This window comes from Danio rerio, chromosome 8 (assembly GCF_052040795.2).
Source record: "Danio rerio strain M-AB ecotype USA chromosome 8, GRCz13ab, whole genome shotgun sequence".
Lineage (NCBI taxonomy): Eukaryota > Metazoa > Chordata > Actinopteri > Cypriniformes > Danionidae > Danio > Danio rerio.
The window spans coordinates 45,581,530-45,605,356 of NC_141028.1; the positions used below are offsets into that span (position 1 = coordinate 45,581,530).

The following is a 23,827-nucleotide window of genomic DNA, read 5'->3' on the forward strand; positions in this document are numbered from 1 at the left end:
CAGACCAGACAAACCAGGTTTAAAAAGCGGTTATTCCTGTGTGTGCGTTTACGCGCGCGCATTTCAATCGGTACCTCTCAGATCTCCTCAAACTAAATAAATGTGTACAAACACAATCACTAAACACACACACGAAATGAACTCTCCCTCCAAATCCTTACATTTTCTGGGTCTCTTCTTTCAATAACTAGCAATACCTGAAACCTCCTTGTTTCTGCAGGTCTCTCACTCGTCTTTTGCTCTTTCTCTCTGTCTGTCTGTCTGTCTTCTATCTGTTATAACGTCAGTCTGTTTTTTGTGCCTGTCCCGCGGCTGTGCGTCAAACCCCCCACCCCTCCACAGCCTGATGTCCTTCCTTCCACCCTCACGTTCACTTGTTCCCCCTCACAGGCGGCAGAGGCAGAAGAGGGTTGGGATGAAGACTCCAAAAGCCACTAGTATAGGGAACATCAGGCTGCTGTTGTCAGTGGCGTAAGGATTGGGGGTTCGCGGGCCGGACCGAACTGGGTTTTTTGGAGAGGTTGAGGCACTCTTCTTTTCACCTTCTGGCCCCTCGCCCTCCTCTTCTTCTTCTTCCTCTTCCTCTCGTTTTTCCAGGCCAGGATGGGGCTGCAGTTTTGGCACATCTAAGAAACAAAATGACGCTTGTTAGGAAAACAAAATAATATCAAAAAAGTTAAAATAGTAGGATGACACTTAGTGGACCTACAAAGAAAATTAGAAAAAAAAAATTTTTTCTATATTTTGCTTTAATAGTTTTAATTTTAGTAATAAACATGGCACATATTAACACAAGTAAAATTTTATTAAACTATGAAACAATTTATTTGTTACATTTTCAAGGCCCTACAAATCCGTTTTACATTTCCTTAAATAAGGTTTATTTATTCTAATACTAAAAGTTTTGTTATTTAATTTTCTTCTAGATTCATTTTTCTGGTTAAACGATATTGTAATAATTAATAAACATGTATGATTAAATGATATATATTTAAATTGTTCAGCAAAAATTGCCTATTTTATATACATGTTTTTTTCTCCTCCAAATTCTCTCCGATTCATTTCTTTTTCCTGAAGTTTTCATTCATGATTAAATAAAACTGTAATAATTGATAAGCATGTCTAAGTGATTTGCTAAAATAATGCTTTGAGGGCACTAATTCTAATAGTTTTGTTTTTCCTCTTACTTTGTTTGCTTTAATGATTCAATTAAATTGCAGACATTGAAAAACATTACAAAAAAAATTTATTAATTAATTAAATTAAATGTTAATTAAATGTTATTAATAAAATAAATGAATGCTACATCCTACATTGTTTATATTTTTTCCAAGTTCTATGTTTTGCGTTTTTAAATTTCCCTGTAAAAAATGCTGGGTTCCACACGATATGTTCTTGTTGTCCCAACAAAAATCGATTAAGTAAACTTCATTGTTTTTACAAATTTAAGTGGACTGAACATAAGACATTTAGTTTTCTCAAAAAATACTTTACAATTGTGTTGATTCGGTTCATTTAAAAAAAAAAAATGAAAACCGCTAAAATAATTTGAGTGTTCTTGAAATTCTTGTCCTGGTTTATTTGCAATTGCTCAAAAATAATTAAAGACTAAAAATTATTCCAAAAAAATTCAGTAAAATCTGTACAAATGTTTGTTGAAATTCTATGATTTCACTTTTAATTACTGTTACATTTATTTTAAACATGTGCAACTCAAAAATATAATAACTGTACAATTTTAATAATAAAGACCACAACAGACATTGCATTAAGTATATTTATAGACACTAGTCTGTATAGTTTAAAATGAATATACAGTCCTACTTTTCATTCATCCAAAATTATGCTGCAAAATTCATTTCATAACTGTTTTTGGAGATTCAGTCTACATTTTCCATTTCACAGAAACCATAGGGTCTTAAAAGAGGAACGATGTGCAACTCAATCAATCTCAGTGATCCGTCTTACCCTCTAGTTTGCCCTTCATCACATATAGAGCACATATCTTGGGGTTGTCATAGTAACCCTGTGGACACAAGAGATGGATAGATTATGGTTCATCGTTTATAGTGGATGAATGCATGCAAACTCATGGAGAAAATATGCAAATCCATTCCAATATATTCCATGTGGTGTTTGGCCTGAAGGGCTTCTAACAGTGAATAAAAGACACAAGCAAGGTCAGTGGCTCTCTGCGGCATTTGGTTTTGGCTTTATAAACATAAATAAATACAAACAAACATTAATTTCTCATTTTAAATGTTGAACATAGCAGCATTAACGAAAAAGTATAAGTAATTAATTACATAAAATTTAATTTAACAAATATTTAAAAAGTGTTTATTTTTCTTAAAGATCAAACAATATAGTTGAATGTATCGCTGAATAGTTCCACTGAAACATGAAGCGGCACTTTAAAAAATTTTTATTTAAATGATAATAAAAAAATGTTTCTTGACCAGCAAAACAAATAGTATAATGAGTAAGGCTGGTTTTTACTTCTGCATCGAGTGATTGGTATGACTCATGGGGCCTGCCTTACACATAGCTGTGCATTTATACTGCTGCTGTTTGTGTTGCTCTGCAATAACATTTCAGAAACGCTAACTGGCAGTAGGTTATGTTCCTCTGTGTTGAGTTTCTTCACGTGTTTTTTTTTCTCTGAATGCTACTCTAATGTACGAGTAGCTAAAACTTGCTCATTCAGAGGCGGGAACTGGTGGATGTGCAACAACCTTATTCATAAGGTAAAGACAAAACAAAGGTTTCTATCCGGAGCTTCTTCCCATGATTCAACACTTCAATCACTTTATCGGGCTCACGGCTCTCAGCACAACCCACACTCGTCTGCTACCAAGCCAACCAATCACAGAGTTTGCGCAACACGTAGTTGAAAGGTGCACGTTAGTGTCAGCCATGAGAAGTCTGCACCATACCATACAAGTGCACTTGGCGCAGAAGTATAAATCAGCCTAAAAGATTCATTTTAGGAATATATGTGATATTTTTAAATGCATCATACGGTTCAAAACAATAGTTTTTTTTTTTTACTTTACTGTTTTTATAGCAATTAAGATCAAAATAAATACAGAACCAATTTAAAACATAAAAAACAAAGTTCTGTCAGCATTTGTATTTTTCAAATTTCCTTTATAAGATATGATAAAATGAAAGATGATACATTTTTTAAAGACGTCTCATCTTTCACAAGCAGAAAAACAAACAGCTGGAGGGATGTAGCTTAGCATAATGCATGTCCTGAAAGCTGTTTCAGCGTATTCTCGCGTTTAAGCTCCAGGCAATCAGCGGGAGCTCTGCGCACACCTGCTGAGCTAAGAGCAGCCGAACATTCGCCAGTCCATCCCGAATCTGCCAGTGAATCTTATCTCCATGTAGTCATAACACAATCTTCAATTTATCTTGTGTAGACCTATCTAACATGTCAGTCTTATGAATCTATCAGCCTACTTATTTTCAGGTAATGTGTTTTTGGCTGAGTGGAAAGATAAATTAATATACTAACTTATGTAACCACGTACAACAATTCCCCAACATTTGATCAATTGCTTGCCTTTATTTCCCATATTGTATAAATTTATTGTACTTTATAGTTTTATAATTATTTTTGATTATTAAAATGATAGCTTACTGATTATTATATTCAGCAAATGTGACGGCTATTTCGTATTTCACCACTGATTTCCTCTGATAATCTTCATTGTGTGCATATAGCCTGACATTAAGCACATATTGCCAAAACCACACAGTAAGCCTAAAGTTTCATATTTTTCAATGAAAATGAACAGGGCAGTTAGTAGGCTTCGTTTTGTTATAAACTTGCATACAGTGAAGATGACGGTACATGATGCCTTAACATTTTTGGTCTCTGTCATGTTTTGTGTCATGTTTTCATTTTATTGTTAAGACCGTAGTCAGGGTGAATGACGTTATAAAAGTACACTGCCATTACATTCAAAAGTTTACCCGATGTGTCCTTAGGAGTATATTATAACCTTGCGAAGTCTAAACTTACAAAGAAATGATGAAAGTCTGAACTCTGTTTACGCTACTTTAGATGAGAAAAAGCCCCAATCAGGCAGCCTGAATGTCAGCAGCCATGCCTCTGTTTTCAGATTTTTCCGTCTTCCCCCATCCCACACAGTAGCGTTTTAAAATAAAAAATGTCCATTTTATCGTTTCCAAAACATTCCGTTTTCAGGGCTTGAAAACCCTGGTGTAGTGTAGACAGAAGGCGTCACCATAATAAAACTTCTGCATTTTGAGACTAAAACATACTAGCGTAAATGGGGCCTTAATCAGGGTGTCTACTGGAGTTTTCGTTTTTGAACTGAATGCTTGTTGTCAATAGTAATGGCATGTTTTCTAAGCGCCTGCAGTGTAGCGAGGTGCTGAGCGAGCAATACATTTTCAAGAATATATTTGGCCCAAATCAAAGAAATGTCAGGATTTGGCTTGAAAATCAAACAAATGCAATTTTAATTTCATGTGGAGTTTAATTGAGTGAGGCATCCGATGACTGACAGAGACATTAATAACTTGTGCTGCATCCTCATATCCATTAATGACGTCTTCCCTCTGGATTGCCATCATGCTCAATGTACACAGACACAAACCCCACTAGCAAAAAAAGTCTGCTGTTTACATAAAAAACAGAGCAGCTTTGAAATAATCAATTAAATTGCACTATGGGAACAAATAAAATGCTCCAAGCCACCACAATTAGTTTTGACAGAATCCATCTTCTTGGAAATGCTGAGCTTGAGTGTGTGTGTAACTGGATAACAACATCACCATTTCCAATCAATGTTCCTTCAGCAAGGAGGAACATAAATAGCACGCTTTATTAGATTGATCAATGTCTGCTTTATTCAATAAAAGATGACTGCATGGCTATCACAAAAAGACTCGTGTTTGCTATTAGGGATTTTACTGTGTTGAAGCGGAAACCACTGCCTTAATTTTGTTCATTTAAAAAAAACATCTTGTTGAATTGGTAAAATCTATACTACTGTATAGACTGTACTACAGTATGATCCATTCAATTGATCAGTTAGCAAAACGAGTAAAACTGAATGAACTGAGCAAAATGTTTGCCAGTTTCACTAAAATATGAAGCAACGCAACCTTTTTTTTCCTCCACTGCTGTTGATTAGTAATGTCAGCAAATTAGAAAATTGGTATATTAGAATGATTACTGAATGATGATGCATTACTGAAGACTCATTTTTCACTAAGCCGGAGCAAACACACATCAGTTACTTTATACTTTTCTAAATTAATCAGCCATTTTAAATGAATCATTTCAATGAGTAATCAACGAATCCTTCATTAATATGGGGACGTGACACCACCTACAAGGGATTTTAGTGTCATTTATTAATTTCTGACAGGCTTAAGCATGCCAGCTCATACACTGAACAAAAGATTGTTTAATTAAGAAAAAAAGACCCCAAAAATACTGAGATCTTTTTGCAATATCACCCACCCCAAGGCATCAGAAACCTGATAGGTCAACTCTTACCTTAACAAACTCTACAGTGAGCTTTCCATTAAAAGTGGATACTTCGCCGTGCACACTCAGTTTTCCTCTTTTTATGGAAAATGGCACTATTTCATCATGAGCTGTGCTGTGACCCACGCGGTCAAAGATGTCCAGATCTTTCACCACAACATGCCCGTTTAAACGCACATCAAAAACCTGGGAACGAAAAGACGAAGAGAGAAAGAAAAGATATAATGAGGGGAAAACCATGGAATGTTGAAATGTAAGTGTTAAAAATGAACAAGAGTGACTGTTTATGGAGATAACCATTTATTGTCCACATTAAACATTCAAAAGAAAGCATACTGTATTAAATGAGCGAGTCTGATTTAATGTTTCAAATATATTTTGTGAAAATAAAACAAATCTGGGTCAAAACATTTTCTACTCTATATATACACATACAGCAGGGAAAATAATTTTATTTAACACCATGTATTTTCCTGGGAAAATACATGAAGTACAAGGAGCTACAAGGAAATACAAATACAAGGAGCTGTTGAAAAACCCAAACAATACAAACATACATACACATATATAAACAGAAAAAAAAATTGTTATGTGTAATAACGGAAAGGATAAAGTAGTGAACTACTAAAATGTATTTAATACTTTATTTAAAAGGCTTTTTTGGTGATGGCAGCTTAAAGACACCTTTTATATGAAGACTGAAGTCACATGCATTGCTCAGATGTGAGTTTTTCACAGATGGTTTTATGGGATTCGTCTATCAAATCTGATCTTTTTTGTTTTTCTTGTATTTAAATCAGGTAATTGTCTGGGCCGTTCTATAGCTTGATTTTTTTTCTCTGAAACCATTTGAGAGTTTTCTTGGCTATATTTTTGATCATTAGCTATGTTTGCATCCAAAAATCCGAATTAACTTTATGCTCAAAACTGGATTGCAGCCTAAAAGACGAGCGAATAAAGCAGCGTTTCCATCCAATGAGTTAAAGCAAACAAAATCATCACTTCCTGATTAACTAGCGCGAAATATCGACAGTAAAAACCGAATTTGCTGCGGTAGAAGCTGCATGAATCTTTTCTTCATCTAATAAATGACTTGCAGCTTAGAAAACAATCCTGACATGCAGTGAACGCACGGTGGCATTTGAAAGCGTGAGTTGTGGAACACAGGTGCACTTGATTCTGGAGGTAATTGATACTATAATAACACTAATACTGATATGGTTGAGGCATTTTAGAATGACCAAAACAACATTTCCGATGTTTTAAAAGGTGTTCAGCCTGCTGGTTTATCGATTCGCATGCATTTTTCACATGACCTTTTTTAATGCGAATACTGGAATTTGATCAGTAAGTGTTTTCGTCGCAGTTCATGCTAATCTTTTCTTATCAAATAAAAAATTTGTCCTACTCAGTTATGTGCATATCTTTTTTATGCGCATTTTTAAAATGCATGCGCATCCTGGTGTTTTTTTTCCTGACCCATTTTTTATACACATATCCAAAATGCACATCAAAATAGGTTGATGGAAATGTAGCTTCTGTCTAGCTGAAATGTCCACCCTGGTTTCAGCTTCATCATCCTGCTAATGTGGATGTTGGACTGAAGTAGCTAATATATATTTACAATAATATACACACATACACATATGAGAGATTTCGCTAAATTTCCAAAACATTATTTGTTTCTATACTTTTTTTTACTATTTGTGGAAAAACTCAGAATCATTTCCCAGATCAATTTAATGCCACAACTCTAATTTTTACACTTAATGGCATTTTAGTAAGTGTTTTCCATAAAAAACACAGTAATATATAACAGTCTGTTTTGTTGCTTTTTAATAACAAGAAATCTGAAAAAGACATGTTAAATCTATTGACAATATTCAAATTGTTATATACGTTTATTGTGTAGATGCTTAAAGAGATAGTTCACCCAAAAAATGTAATTCTCACTCTTTCCTCACACTTAAGTGATTTAAAACTTAATTTCTTTCTTCTGTTGAACACAAAAGGAAGGTACACAGAAGAATGTGGGAGAAAAACATACCATGAACGTCAAAGGCTGATTTTCCCCAACATCCTTCAGGACAGCTTTGTTTTTAACAGAAGAAACAAAATCAAACATGTTTGTAACAAACTGGAAGATGAACAATTCATTTCTCTCCCTTAAAAATCCCTCATCATTTCTGACCAATGCACAGCAGAATTCTCACAAACCCACACCTTTTGTTGAGACTGAGCGAAGTAAACCTCAGCATATTTCATGACCAGTATGTAGTCTCCTTCTTCTCTGATGGGCACTTCATAACCGAATGTGTCCTCATTGTATCTTTCTGTCTGATAGAGAATCTGATCCTCCGGGCTGGAGCGCAGGATAGGCAGACGCACACCATAGTCTGATGCTGAAGGAGAAAAACAAACAAACAAACAAAAAGTGAGTTTGGGTACAGATACTCATGCCATTTTGCCTCTTTTTTTATAACATTTTTTTTGGGGAAAATGTCAAATGAGAGCAAGGTTTTAATCAGGCTGCGTTCCAATATCTATTTATAGCCAATGAAGAGCCGGGTGGAAAATTAAATACCACATTCACAATACCGATCTTTTTCTGGTGCCGATGATGCAAGAATATGAAATCTGACCAAACACGCAATGCCTTCACACAGTTTTAAATGTGCTCTACAGGCCCAGACATGTGCTCTACTTCTCATACGACTCAGGAAGTGACAGTCATCACATTTTAAGTGACATGAACTTCCTGATATGATCGGCAGCTCTAATAAGTGATTACTAATAAGCCAAATGAGCTGATCATCAGTCTTTTACTTCATAACAGAAAATCAAATGATCATACTGAAATACAGGCAAATGCAGTGTAAGCAAAATAACAGTAATATTTCATTTATAAAGGCATAGTTCACTCAAATGACCTTTGTTACCATTTACTCACTCTCAAGTTTCCAAAACCACATGATATTCAAGAAACACAATGACATTTACTTTTAGTATCATCTTCAATGTAGTGAAAGTCAATATGGTTTCTAAATATCCATTTCTGGTGTTCCACATATGAAAGACAACAACACAGATTTGAAAAGACCCAAAGGCGAGTAAACCTTTATGAAAAAGAACTACTCTCTAGGATACTCTTTCTTGTGGTGGTGCAACAGATCACAGTTCTTACTGTTGGGATCACATTACGGGTTTTGAGTCTCGGATTGGACCATTTTTCGGATCAGAAAAAAGGGGAAGATACAAATGTAATTTGCTCTATATTTATAACAAGAACGGTACAACAAGGAATATGAGCCAGGATTCGAACTCAGAACACCCAGAGCGATGCCGCAACATATGTCGGCGCAGTAACCACTGCGCTATCGGAACCCATCAATGTTTATATCTAAACTACAAACTGTTATCCCAGTACTTCAGTGCTATTTGCTCATTTGTAACTCAGAAATTATACTAGTTGAAAATTGAATATCTTTCTCAGTCAAACACGGATTTGAACGCACTGCAAAGAATTAATAATCATATTCAAATCATGATTATAATTTGGGCTGTGTGGGTGCTTTATAGGAGATCCAGATTTTTTAATTATTAATTGTGCAGCTATTGACTGACTGAATAAATGCAGACTAAACAGGAAGTGACAGAAAACACATTAAATAACCTAGAACGACATGCATTCAGTCACCATTATATTTAACAGGGAAGACAAAAATCCTCCAATGCATGTCATTTAAATTACACTGAACACGCTTTTTTTTTATTCCTCTGCTAGAGTTGTTGACTGATCATGGACCATTCACATGAACACTAATTCACTGTGTTATTAGTTGCTTAAACATATTATATTGTAATATGTTATATTGATTATTAAATTACCGATTACATTGTGTTCCATTAACGTTTACACCTACCCAAACCTTCACAATTATTAACATCTACACCTACCCCAACCTTAAACTCAACCACCACAGTAGCATAGGCATTACAATGTCCACTACATATTAGACCTGATCCAGTACATCATTGTGCAACAGGCCCCGTTTACACTAATGCGTTTTAGTTTGAAAACGCATAAGTTTTGCTACGGTTACGCCAACCGTCCACACTACGCCGGAGTTCTCGAGCGCCGAAAACGGAGCGTTTCGAAAACGCTGGAGAGGCCGTTTTCATTCTGAAACGCTGCTGCTCCGTCTCAGTGTGGATGATGGAAAACGGAGACATCTGAAAACGGAGGCGGGGCTGCTGACATTCGCCTCTCTGATTGGGGCTTTTCCTGAATATTAAGTAGCCTAACACGCACAGTTCAGTCCTGCATTTTCTCCGTGTAAGTTCAGACTTCGCATGTTTGATCAAGGCTGCAGTCTCTTCTTCTCAGTTTGATATGGAAAACAGACTATACCGAGGATACGGGTAAATCTTCAAAGGAAACAGTGTACTTTATAACTTCATTCACATCACCCTGGATACGTTGTTTCACTTTCTCAACAATAAAATGTATACGGAAAATACGAAACGCACCCTCTCTTTTGCTGAATATCAGTTTCAATAATCGATAATGGCCATTATAAAAGTATAACATACAATAAGTTTTTACATTATAGAAAAAAAAGGCAAGCGATCAGTCAATATACATAATAGGCTACGTGGTTTCATCAATCATTAACTTATCTTTGCGCTCAGCCAAAACACCTAAGAAAAAGTAAGATTCTAATGACCAAAGTCAGGGAATATGTCGTTAGATAAAGACAACAAGATGAATGAAATATCCCGTTTAATAAATATAGTGAGATATTAGATCCAGCGGTAGATGCTTGATGAGAAGTCCGACTAGCAGAGCTCTCATCTGGGTAGATGAGCTGCAGCGCTTGCCAGAGAGTGTCTATGTGGTCACGTGATGTGCGTTTTCAGCGTTTTGGTGTGGACGGAGAGCAGTTCAGAAACGCTGGGTAAAACGCGAGTGTGGACGCGGATCGTTTTCATTCTAAAACGCCGTTTTAAAACTAAAACGCACTAGTGTAAACGGGGCCACAGACTGCAGAGGACATCTTGATTCGGGGGGGCTCAGTGAGGAGCTTGGTGGAGGTATGGGAAAGTAAAAACCTCTTTTGTTTGTTAAAAGCATATTGCAGTGCAAAACGTAGGCGGTGCATCACTTTTTTTTTTTCAGTTCGGTTTGAACATCGTTACACCCTTATACTTATAAATTATTACTACACATTAAAGTTTACCATAGCACTCTCTAACAACACATTGAAGGTAAATTACTGAATTTTCAATACTGCATTACACTAATGTTTAGTACTACAGTATCTAAGTCAATGTGTTTTTGACCGTTTTGGCCTTTTTTCTTGTCAGCTAAACCTCCAATAACTTTGAGGGAGATTACAGTACCTACTATATATTAAATTTAGTGATTTAATGGGGGCGAAAAAGGGACAACAGTCATATTGACAAGCAATAGATCAAAGCTGGTCTCTAAATCAAGATTGTTTCGTTTACAGTATTTCAGTATCAAATATATATAACAATTTTTTTATTACACCAATCAATAGAATATCAAAGGTAGGCAAGTTTGATCAGGGTTGGAGACAAGACTCTAAGAATTTTGTTCATCATCCGTACACGACAGACACTTATTCATTCCTTCACAACTTCAACAATAGCCAATTCTTGGGCAGAAGGCTAATGAAAAACACTTCCTCTTCAATGCCAAACATTCTCAAGGACTCACCTTTGCCTACTTTTCCCTCCAGTGGATCTTTTTTAAACTGAATGCCGTGCACGTCTGTGTGCGTGTCCCCACCAGCGTTTACAGCCCAGATGACCCGTTCAGCCAGGCTCTGGGCCCCGCTTTCAGCCCGACACACTTCCACCAACAGCCATAACGCTGCGATTACGAGCCGGGCAGCACAGTGCAATGTCACCCTCCTCATGGCCTACAAAAATCCAAGAGGAAACGAGAAAGAGTCAAGAAAAAAGGAAGTGAGTGTAAATCTGTGAACAAGAACTGACATTTTATTTTTGAAATGGCTGCTGTTTGTTGATAGAATGTGCTGTAACTGGTCTTAAAGAGCTCATCAATGCTAAAATTGGCCAATCAAATTATAGGCAGAGCAACAGATACCAAAAATAAATCCCAGCCCTACCGTTTTGAAGCATGAAAGAGTGTGAAGTAAGCTACAAGTAGATAAATATATAACTGCTATGACAGAAATATAAAACAACCAACAATTTTACCATGTGACTGACAGCACTGGACTGCTTTGTTCACCGAGCAATCATTGCATTAATCATTAAATAAGATTCATGTCAATTGTAAGGGAGTATCAATAAAAAAGGAGCATTTTCTTTTTTCATTTTGGGTTTTAAACATTATATTATTTTAAAATACAAACATTATTTCAAAGTACATAATGAATCATGTTGTTCGCATATTCAGACATTCTCCTTAATAGTATAATTTCAGAAATGTATTCTTTGCAATTTCTAAAGATGGAAATCAGATTAGCAGCTATTGAATATCAAAGTACCACAATACCAAATACAGGCCAGTAAGCAGCCTGGTGAAAGGGGTAGTTCTTTTTTCTGAAAAATGTATTTTTTGCAGATATTGGCTTCATTTCCTTTTCATTTCAGGTTTAAACACTGCATTTTAGTGACATTAAGCACTATTAGTATTTTCTGGATAAGCTTGTTGAGTGGTCATCATAACCACAATGTTAATGCACCAAAAACATTTCCTAAATACTTTGAATAAAGAAATATACTTAAAAAATATAACCTTATTTATACTAATTATTTTTAGTACACAAATTTATCACATAGATCATTAGAAAAAATGTATCTGTTAAAGTTTAAAACTAAATACTATGAACCTGCTGTCATTTATTAGGCAAATAACAAACTGACCAGCACATTCAACTCTCATCAGTGGGAATTTGGCCATTTGAATGATAAAAACCAAATTTAAACATAAATATTAACCGTATTGAGAAATGAAATTATATTTCTAGTCTCTCTAGTAAAATAATACATTTGAAAAATTATAGATACAGGTTTTTTTTAGAATTTTTTTACTTGACCCATCAAAAAACTAATTCTAAGGTTTCTTAGCCATATATTAAACATAATGTGTCAAAACAAGTAGACATTTGTTGTATAGATACTAAAAAAATCTTTCAAAATAAAGGATTAATAAAACTAAATGTATGCACAGCAAACTGTTATGGTATTAATCAAATACAGTTTTGCTAAAAGTTTTATTGAGATGTGTTGTTGGTGATTGAATATATGTTGAATTGATTGGATAGCTTTACACAAACAAAAGAAACTTAAGACCTGTTTAAAATGATTTAAGACCTACAAGGCAATATTTCAGTGAATTTAAGACTTAAGATCTGAAATTTACGTTTTGAAATTTAACTTTTTAAGACCCCGCGGATACCCTGTAGATAACAACAATAGCCTAATTAGTATTATAATTAACTTTAACATAATTCAGAATTGCCTTTTCATTGATGATTTTCCGTTCAAGAATAAGGTCCACGATTTAGAATTTAAGTTACTTATAAACTTTATACAGTTGGTCAGGAGTCTTAAAGCCTTCTTCAGTTAGTTATTTTTACAATTAATAATGGCATAGCAGTCAAAATAGGACAATTGAGCTCATACATGGGACAAATTCTGGACTTTTGTCAGTGGAGGGTGGGTCTTTTGCAAAACCCAAACCCCCCTAACTACAGGCCTGAAATACTATGGTTCCCACAGCACATAAACGCAAGTATATAAAGTTGTACATCATTTAATGCTAACAATAGCAAATGTTAAACCATGATTAATAATGCTGTACAGCAGGGGAGCCCAAACTCGGTCCTGGAGGGCTGGTGTCCTGCAGATTTTAGCCTCAACCATAATTAAACACACCTGAACCCGTTAATCAAGCTCTAACTAGGTATACTAAAAACTTCCAGGTAGGTGTGTTGATTTAAGTTGGAGCAAAACTATGCAGGACACTGACCCTCCAGGACCGAGTTTGGACATTCTTGCTGTACAAGTATTGTTTATTCTTAGCTCATTTTAGTAAAAAAAATACATTAAAATTAACTAATGGAATATTATTGTAAAGTGAGTATATTTTAATACAGTAAACATCACATAAAACCCTGGGTTAACTTTTATACACTGATTAACAGTATCAAGGCCATATGGGGTAAAATGACACTGCACTAGAATTTGACAGCACGTTGTTAAGCAACAAGCAACCAACCAAATACTGCCTCGCGGCTCACCCAATTAATTATTCATACACCATATACTGTTGCACAAACTTTCACGCATTGTTTGTTTTAGCATCAGAATAAAAACACGAGAAAATGACCGACAAACAGAAGGAATTGTCTCTATAATTCGTTTTCATTATTTATGTGGCGACATTTTCCTCAAATGAACGCTGGACACGTCTAGAGGTGTACGCGTCCAATCAGTTGCCGACATCATACATATGCAAATAAGGTTAACCCAGGATATGCAGCTGAAATTTGAAAACCCTCGATTACTCTTTATTAACCGAAGGTGAGAAAAAGTCAACATTGTGTGACAGCTTCAAAATGATAACCTGGTTTCCATAATGGCCCTGGGTTATCAAATTTGACGTGTGGAAAACCCATATGAGAGTGTGTGTGTGTGTGTGTGTGACTCTTACTGTGCAGTCAGCGAAACACTCTCAGTGGTGCACGACCGGCTTCGTTCAGATTCTCCAGTTGCAGGTTGTTGTTTTGCCGTCCAGATCGCCGCTCATTTACCTGCCTGTTAGTCGGGTTTAGCTGCGGGTGGTTAACGTTAGCTGGCTAAATGACTTCCCTCTTGCTCTGTCATCTGTGTGGCTGGCAGCTGGAGTCTGCAGGTATATTCCCTCACATCTGCGCCCGTGTGTGCGGTGCGTGCTCGCTCTCCTTTAACACAAGATCACGCCGTGGCTGTTCTGCGCTTGTAAACCACACAATACGTGCGTTTTGGGCTTTTTTTGCGACTGAAATCACGGCTATTTCTGACCGGGAGGGCCGCGTCAGTACTGTGGGTATGTGCAGTCAGCAGCGCAGGTTGAAGGGATGGAACAGAAAGGAGAGACAGACTAACTTGATAGACAGGTTCCGGGGGAGACGGGACTTTTCCGACATTAGCCAATCACGAGAAGCCAAATGACAGGTTGTTGCGTTTGATTTGTTTGTAGGAAGAATGGCTTCGTCAAGTCCGGCGGGCTCTGACCAATCACGGTCGATGGAAGTGTCCAGAACTAGCGAATCAAGTGTATCAACTTTCACTCACTTCCTCGCATAAATTAGCTGGCTTCTGTTTATTGGTTGGTTCATAGGCAGCTAGAGAGCGGAACTGTTTTATTTAATGGGCAACATAAAGACACAAAATAAAGTTTTTTTTAACCTTTTATTGATTAGAATTATCACTATTATTTATTAAATAAAGAGTATTGTATTAAAATATGTTACAAACTACAAAAAATTAACAATAATAATATCACAACAAATTTATGAAAAATCAATTAATTAATTTATTTTATAATACGCGGTGTCGCAGTAGGTAGTGCTGTCGCCTCACAGCAAGAAGGTCGCTGATTCGAGCCTCTGCTGGGTCAGTTGGCATTTCTGTGTGGAGTTTGCATTTTCTCACTGTGTTCGCGTGGGTTTCCTCCGAGTGCTCCGCTTTCCCCCACAGTTCAAAGATATGCGGTGCAGATGAATTGGGTAGGCTAAAAAATGTCTGTATGTGTGTAAATAAGTGTGTTTGGATGTTTCCCACGGATGGGTTGCAGCTGGAATGGCATCCGCTGCATAAAACATTTGCTGGATGAGTTGGCGGTTCATTCCGCTGTGGCGACCCCTGATAAATAAATGGACCAAGCCGAAAAGAAAACGAATGATTGAATAAAATCTTTAAATCAATAAAAAAATACTTAATAAATAATTTCGTTATTAACATAAAAGTGTAATCAATAAATTAACAAACATTTTAAGATAAATGGATAAACAAAACCACAATATTACAGTTTGAACTGAATTGAAAAAATAATGACAATTAGATAACAATATGTTATATTAAATTTATACATTTATCAATAAATAATGTGCAATCATGTTTATCATATTTTAAAACATAAAAAAAACATAATACTAACAAATTATTATTGTTTTAAAAATCAAGTGTATCAACTTTCACTCTCTTTCTCGCATAAATTAGCTAGCTTCTGTTCATTGGTTGGTTCATAGGCAGCTAGAGGGCGGAACTGTTTTATTTAATGGGAAACTTAAAGATACAAAATTAACTTATAAACTTTTTATTGATAATATTAATCACTATTATATATATATATATATATATATATATTGTTTATCATGTACTTTTATATCAACACTAACATTATATGTATTGGATTGTTGAATATGTCGTGGTTGAACTTATGGTTAATAAAAAAATTAATAATAATAAAAAAATAATAATAAAAAGATCGCTTCTTACTTTGACCACATGGTGGCGTTATTTTGTAAGCCTTGCCGTCAGCATTCATAAAGAGAAAGCGGTACAATTCTGTCCCGTTTTGGTCCGGAGGAAAGAGCCCGTTGCCATGACAACACGAACAGTCTGTTCCAGCCGCTGGGAAAGCGATGCTCGCTGCTGAATGATTTGGAGAACAACTGAACAGACACCAGCAAAAACTGTTGCTCCTCGTAGATATAAATAGACTTGCTTTAGAGGAGGTGTATAGGCAAACCCAAACTAATGAAGAAACTCACAGAGTAAAGAAGCTCACACAAATGTGCTGATGAAAAATATATGCTATTACTAGACACACTTTTATTTGCTTATTCTGTTACAATGTATTCAAACAAACCACTATATTACATATGAAGGGCTTTTTTGGCATGCAATTATCGGATCAGATAACAAGACTACAAATGTCTGACACTGTCATACAAACAGACATAAAGAGGCTCAACAATTCTGCTAATAAATAAATCTTTGCGGACTGTCTTTTTAAAGTTATATCGATCAGGAAATTAATATTCATCTCATATCCAGATATTGTGCATTGATTTGTATAGAGTGAAACTGTGCTCTTGAAATAAATTGCCTGACAAGTATGTCATGATAACTAAAAATAGTGAATGGAACATGTCTAATCTTGGAAACTTATGTTTTCACTTTAATTTTACAGGCAAAATTTTACCAAATGTAATTCTATCTTGTACATTGGTGTCTGTTTCAGGCTCACACTGTGGGTTTTTAGAAACAAAACAGTTAAATAGTTTGACGAGGACAAATGATAGATGACTTATACAACATATTATCAGTAAGTCAACGCATTTACACTGTTACATTACTGAAAACCAAAATATAAAAATATATATGCAGTAATTCATGCTTAAAGCAATAGTTCATCCAAAAATGAAAACTCTGTCATCATTTACTCACTCCTCACTTATTTCAAACCTTGTTAATTTCTTTCTTCTGCTGAACACACACTGTAAACAATGCTGGGTACCACAAAATACCTTTATGTTGTCCCAATAAAAATAGACTAAGTTACAACTTAATTGTTCTTTCAAATTAAAGTTGATTGAACATAAAACAATTAAGTGTTCAACCAAAAAATATCAGCAATTGTGTTGTTTCAGCTCATTTTAAAAGAAGTACAAGCAGAAGAAATCCTTATTTTAGAGCAAAAGAATTTACACTCACCAGCCACTTAGGTACCCCTGTCTAACTGCTCATTAATGCAAATATCTAATCAGCCCATCACATGGCAGCAACTCAATGCATTTAGGCATGTAGACATGGTCAAGACGATCTGTTGCATTTCAAATCGAGCATCAGAATGGGGCAGAAAGGGGATTTAAGTGACTTTGAAAGTGACATGGTTGTTGGTGCCAGAAGGGCTGGTCTGAGTATTTCAGAAACTGCTGATCTACTTAGATTTTAACGCACAACCATTGCTAGAGTTTACAGAGAATGATTTGAAAAAGAGAAAATAACCAGTGAGCGGCAGTTCTGTGGGCACAAATGCCTTATTGATGACAGAGGTCAGCGAAAAATAGCCAGACTGATTCGAGCTTATAGAAAGGCAACAGTAACTCAAATAACCACTCGTTACAACCGAGGTATGCAGAAGAGCATCTCTGAATGCACAACACATCCAACCTTGAGGTGGATGTGCTACAGCAACAGAAGACAATAACGGGTGCCGCTCCTGTCAGCTAAAAACAGGAAACTGAGGCTACAATTTGCACAGGCTCACCAAAATTGGACAATAGAAGATTGTAAAAACGTGCCTGGTCTGATGAGTCTTGATTTGTGCTGCGACATTAAGATGGTAGGGTTAGAATTTGGCGTCAACAACATGAAAGCATGGATCCATCCTGCCTTGTATTAATGGTTCAGGCTGCTGCTGGTGGTGTAATGGTGTGGGGGATATTTTTTTAAAACACTTTGAGCCCATTATTATCCATTGAGCATTATGTCAATGCCACAACCTTCCTGAGAATTGTTGCTGACCATGGTCATCCCTTTATGACCACAATGTACCCATCTTCTTATGGCTACTTCCAGCTGGATAACGCGCCATGTCATAAAGCACAAATCATCTCAGACTGGTTTCTTGAACATGATGATGAGCACCAGACTCAATCCAATAGAGCTCTTTTGGGATGTGGTGGAATGGGAAATTTGCATCATGGATGTGCAGCCCGGTACTAGTAAGGTGTACCTAATGAAGTGACTGGTGAGTGTATTTTGGAAAATGTTGGAAACCAAGACAGTTGATAGTGGACACTGACTTTCTTTAGTAGTTTTTGTCCTACTAGATATGAAAGTCAATGGCTACCATCAACTGTCTGGTTCCCAACAGTCTTTACTGCCTGATCTTTAAAATATAGATTTTTTCACATTTTGCAATTATTATATGACTTATTATTATATGACAGTTTTTATATTGATCAGATTGTTTAGCTTCTGTTACAATGAGCATTAATATCATTAAGAGTCACATTGACTCCTGATTGTCAATGACTAAGATAAGTATGGGATAATTGAAAACAGGCCATTGAATTGTTAGTAAATAATGCATACTTGAGGTGTTCATTATTTTGTAATAATTAAACAGCCTGTTATTGTCCATTATTCGGCTTCTACTACATTTACTACACCTGAAGACACTGTTCAGATGTTGTATGTCAAAACGTTTGTTTAGTTTTGTCTTCATGTAACCTCCTGTGTGTAGAAATAGTTTCTTACGCATCTCATCCAAAAACTTCAGTTTTGTTTTGACAGTTTCAGGCTATGAAATCATAAAGTTGTAGTGATACAGAACTATAATGAGGTCAAAACCTGCCTGGAAATACATTAGCTGTGTAGTTTCTCTAAAAATAATTGGACACCTTAAGGCCTGTGCATACCGTGTTGAATTTTGACCGAAGCTTAACACCTCGTGACTAAGCAAATGGTGCCAATGTGAGTGCCTACACCAATGCAAAAAAAAAAAAAAAAAACTGTAAAAGCATCTTTTAAATTAAAATAAAAATGTCTTGAGCTCATGAAATAACTGAAATCATTCAGCATAGTGATATGAAACTCTAAAGAGGTTAAAAACTAGCTGGAAGTACTTTAACTTCATTTGACTACATTTATCACCTTGTGACTAAACAAATGACTATGATGTGAGCGTGCTTATGTAAAAAGCATCCACAAAATTGTAAAGGAATTGTCTTGGTGTCATTTTGTTTGCCGTTTAATGTGTCAAGTTAAAAATATATGGTCGACCAATGGCGCTTGGTGGCATTTCAAATTGCTCAACACACATTCCTAACAACAAGGATGCACCAAAGTTCATTGGTCTGAAGGAGCACAAGGACCTGCATGATAAACACAACAGCGACTACAAATATGTTGACAATAGGAAGTTGTAATGTAAAGCAATTGTAGATCAAATAGGATTTGATGGTGATTTTTATTATTGAACTATCCAGGTTTTATTTGCCAGTTAGTAAATATCGTGTGAATGGTTTTAATAAGCGCGTAAACACTGGCTGAATCTGAAATCGCATACTTCCTTACTGCATAGTACGCAAAAGATAGTATGCGAGCCAAGTAATATGTCAGAATTCATAGATTTCGAAAAACACCCGGATAATCTTCAGTACTACTTCTGGTGAGATTCTGAAGTGCGCATCGGATGGACGCTACACTATGCGAGACAATTCATGTATGGGAGTAAAGCAACCTCACACAGGTAGGTCACATGATCATGTAGTACTTTCTAATTTCATTTATACTGCTCACATTCGCACTGTATAGAACTTACTTTTCTAATGGCCAAGAAGTGCGTTTAAATTCAAATGCAGTACCTACGCAGTCACTGTCTCTCTTCTTCTATGCAACAAGTAAGTGTCATGAATTGTAAAGCTGCGCCATCTTTTGTACCAGAGTATCTCTGTTTTTCATTAAGTGCCATCTAAAGTGATTTCCACATTCACTTTGCTTATCACCAGTGAAAATTGTTTGGGTATTAATGCAGAAAAAAAACGATTGGCGTGAGCAAAAATCGCCCTGGTGTGCACAAGCCTTAAAATGTTCACCAGCTAAGTAAAACCAAGCATTCAACAGCATGAATTATTCCACATCAGTCCACCTGTGTTCACAAAAAAACATTTTAGAAATCACATATTTAAGTGTGACATCTTCAGATGCCTTTTTTAACCTAGCTTATCACACATAGACACACAAACTGAACAACAGGGACAACACTTAATGTAATATTGCCATAATCAAGCATGGTTTCCCCTTCAAATGTACATGTAAAAACATATATTGTTTGGTCTTGCATGATTAAAAGTGCAAAGACACTTGGCTACAGTATAGGTGTGTACTTTTTGTGTGCAAGTATGTGTGTGTACTTGTTTTTTTTTTTCTTTCTTCAGAAAAAGTCCAGTTTTCTGTTTTTCTACCATATAACAGTGGCTCAGCAAGGCTTTTCTTGCAGTAGTCTAAAACTCTGTCTGCTTTGACCAGCAGGAAGCAGTACAGCATCTCAGTTTCTTTTGCTGGAGACACTATAGAAATGCTGCCCTCTCAGCGGGACACCATTCGCACAAACTCTATAAAGGAGTGAAAGAGAGAGAGATTATATAGAGAGACTTGAACAGAAAAAGTACTTTCTAGTTCTACTGTTTACTGTCTACGGCTTTTCATCATTTATTATTACTTAGTGCTACTTCTTACCTTCAAAATCCACTCTCCCATCTCCATTCAAGTCAATGTCTCTCAGTATGTCCTCCAGGTCTCGATGACCGACCTAACAAAAACAGGAATTTCTTTTAATATCACCCCAAAAAGTTTATTTTGTCTTTTTGAACACAGAATAAAGTGTTTAATTTATGTTATTATTATTAAGGTGCAAGTAATACATACAACCGCAAAATATCGCCGTTATTCTATCTGATCTATTGGGAGCTGGGTCTGTTTTACGCAAGCTATGATGACTTTCACCTTAATATATTATTGCGAATGTATACCTGGCCGAATTGTACTGGAGGGGGTGAGAGCAAGTCTTCGAACTTGTGTGTATTCCTACTGTGAAATTACCATATCAAACGTGACGTGCTAACATGGATGCAGTTCACCAGAGTGAATGTGATTAATGTTAGCTCCACATCTAACTATCAGGCACCTGTAGAGTTTATGCGTTCGAGTAAAACATATACAAATAAAATGGACTGAGTGCTTTTTAAAACGAATGATGGTGAATGAAAATCAAACTGGTGTGCCGTCTGACAAAAAAGAGCTGGAAATTAGAGCTGAATTTAGAAATAGTTTTGAAACAAATCTTTGTGCTTAACAAACAAAATTAATTATTTATAGGCTAATTGATGTTTGTGCGTAAAAGGTTTTCTTATCCACGAGAGCAAAAGTGAAAGTTAATAATTTATCTCTAATTCTCGCGCGGTAGATGCTCTGTTTAACTTTTCTTGCTAATGAAATGCTCAGTTTTTACACGTACACTGTTTTTGCTGTCACACGTATTGCTGTAATGAATAAACCTTTCAAGCAAAGTTCTTAAATGTTACAGCAGCCCAAAAGAAAATTTATATCAAGAGGTTCAGGGCTATGAGCCCAACTAAAGCAAACACTTTTCCCCATGATGGAGACTTTAGTTTCTGTGGTCCACATAGGTTTTAAGATAACTGGGCCACATTTGCAATATCTTCTCTGGGCCACTATAGGCTAATGGCTGCATTAGCCAGAGTTTATTGTGCCGACTATTTGGCAAATGTGGCCCACATATGTTTTAAAACAACTGGGCCACATTTGCCATATCTTCTATGGGCTGCTTTAGGCTCACAGCCACATTAGCCAGAGCTAACTGTGCCAAATAATTGCCAAAAGTGGCCCACATATGTCTTAAGAAAGCTGGGCCACATTTGCATCTACACGTGTGAGACACTTTAGGTTTAGACCCAGATGACCCCTAAATGTCTATGCCACATCTTTGCCAACTGTAGACCACATTTGTCCTCTATCATTTGGGCCAAATTTACTATTTTCCACATGAGCCACATTAGGCTCACATTCATTACATTTTGCCATAAGTGTCAAACCTTTGCCTTAAATGGCCCATATATAGGAATTTGAATCTTTGGCCCCCTTTGCCATTGTACAAGTGGGCCACTTCAGGCTCACATTCATTTTGTCTGGGCCGAAGGAAGACCACCAGTGCTGCATAACTGCCTAAAGTGGCACACATTTGTATGCTATCTAGGCGCAATATACTGAGAATCAAGTCAAAAACAGAATGGACAGGCCAACTTTTTTATTTCCAATATAAAGTATATTGAGGACATGCTTGGGAAAGCATGGGGGCATATAATTAATCAGATAAAAAATAATAAAACATTTGAGTGAAATAAAAAAAGAAAAGAAATTCAAATGTATTTAATTGGATGGAGGGACAGCCAGAGATGCAAACTTGTCAGATTTTGATGAAAATCATTTTGGATGGTGAAAAATTGTCCGTCTCTGATATTTTTCTAGACATGATTAATTCAGAAATTAATTTTAAAAACATTAAAGACCATTCTCTATTTTTGTTAAAACATTATAATCTTACAATTCAAACATATTACAAAGGAAAGATATGTGTGTGTAAATACTTGACTGTAAGATCCATAATATACATTCAGTAATCTTAGATTTTCATTTCACATTTTTACATTTCAAGGGACAAATGTATTTCAGAATCTCTAACCTGTTGTCCCAGCAGTTTCCTCATTGCTTCCCTCAGCTCTCCTGTGCTTATTTCACCATCTCCATTTGTGTCAAACTGAAAACAAATCATAATATCAAATAAAATGATTTCAAATATGATATATATATTTTAAAAGGACACTCCACTTTTTTTGGAAACTTAGTTTATTTTACAAGTACAATAGAATCAAAAAGCTGAGTTTTACCATTTTTGAACCCATTCAGTAGATCTCCGAGTCTGGCTAAAACACTTTTAGCTGAGCTTAACATATATTATTGAATTGGGTTAGACCATATCACTCAAATTAAAAAAAAACTATTTAAAACTTAAATTTTTTACTATTTAAAACTGTAATTACAGTCTGTACTAAGACTGATGGAAAATGAAAAGTTGTTGTGCTTCAGCAGGCAAAATGATATTATAGTTAGCTAGATTGGGACTACTTTCAAGCACTGCAAATATTATTGCTGAATCGTTTCAAAAAATGGTAAAACTCAACTGTTTAACTAGATGATTTGTTAAATGAGCCTATTTCCAAAGAAGGTGTAGTTTTCCTTTAAATGATAACTTTCCACTCACCTCTTTGAAGGCATTTCTCAGCTCCTTTATGCCGATCATGTCTGCTGTCTCGGCAAGAAGTTTAGGTCCCATCAACTCCACAAAATCCTCGAAGTCCACATGGCCACCTACTAAGAAAACCACACTGATGTCAATATTTCATAATAAGGAGACTGATATAAGATAAGACTGGTGCAGACACTGAAACTTACAGTTCATATTGATCTGTTGGCTCAGCTCTATTAGCTCCATCTCAGTTGGCATGTATCCCATAGTCCTCATGCAGTTTCCCAGGTCTTTACAGCTGATGAAGCCATCTTTATCTTTGTCAAACTCCTTAAACGCGTCTCGCAGCTCTTCACTCGACAAAACAAACAGAACTTATAAATAGTATGTTACATTAAGTTCAATTCAAT

The 23,827-nt window shown here is 35.9% G+C and overlaps 2 protein-coding genes and 1 long non-coding RNA gene across 6 annotated transcripts in view; 1 reads left to right on the plus strand and 2 right to left on the minus strand.

The window, feature by feature from the left end:
* On the minus strand, window positions 1-14,628 carry mlec (malectin). Its single transcript, NM_001113618.1, is given in 6 exon segments — window positions 1-626; window positions 1,969-2,026; window positions 5,543-5,719; window positions 7,757-7,935; window positions 11,277-11,481; window positions 14,247-14,628. Coding segments are annotated over 5 exon segments (858 nt in total). The 5' UTR covers window positions 11,479-11,481; window positions 14,247-14,628; the 3' UTR covers window positions 1-384.
* LOC141375898 (uncharacterized) overlaps window positions 7,876-23,827 on the plus strand; it is a 24,257-nt gene continuing 8,305 nt past the window's right edge. Inside the window, exon 1 of the long non-coding RNA XR_015498366.1 lies at window positions 7,876-7,967. This is a non-coding gene — a long non-coding RNA (uncharacterized LOC141375898). The remainder of the gene's footprint in view (window positions 7,968-23,827) is intronic.
* Window positions 16,378-23,827, minus strand: part of cabp1a (calcium binding protein 1a) — a 55,972-nt gene continuing 48,522 nt past the window's right edge. For 2 of the 4 annotated variants that reach the window (XM_087263217.1, XM_087263216.1), the window contains exons 4-8: window positions 23,624-23,767; window positions 23,433-23,542; window positions 22,854-22,928; window positions 20,831-20,903; window positions 16,378-20,706 (exon numbers count right to left, since the gene is read on the minus strand). In XM_087263217.1, coding sequence (XP_087119343.1) covers window positions 20,681-20,706; window positions 20,831-20,903; window positions 22,854-22,928; window positions 23,433-23,542; window positions 23,624-23,767 — 428 coding nt within the window. In that variant the 3' untranslated portion in view covers window positions 16,378-20,680. 4 annotated transcript variants of the gene reach the window in all.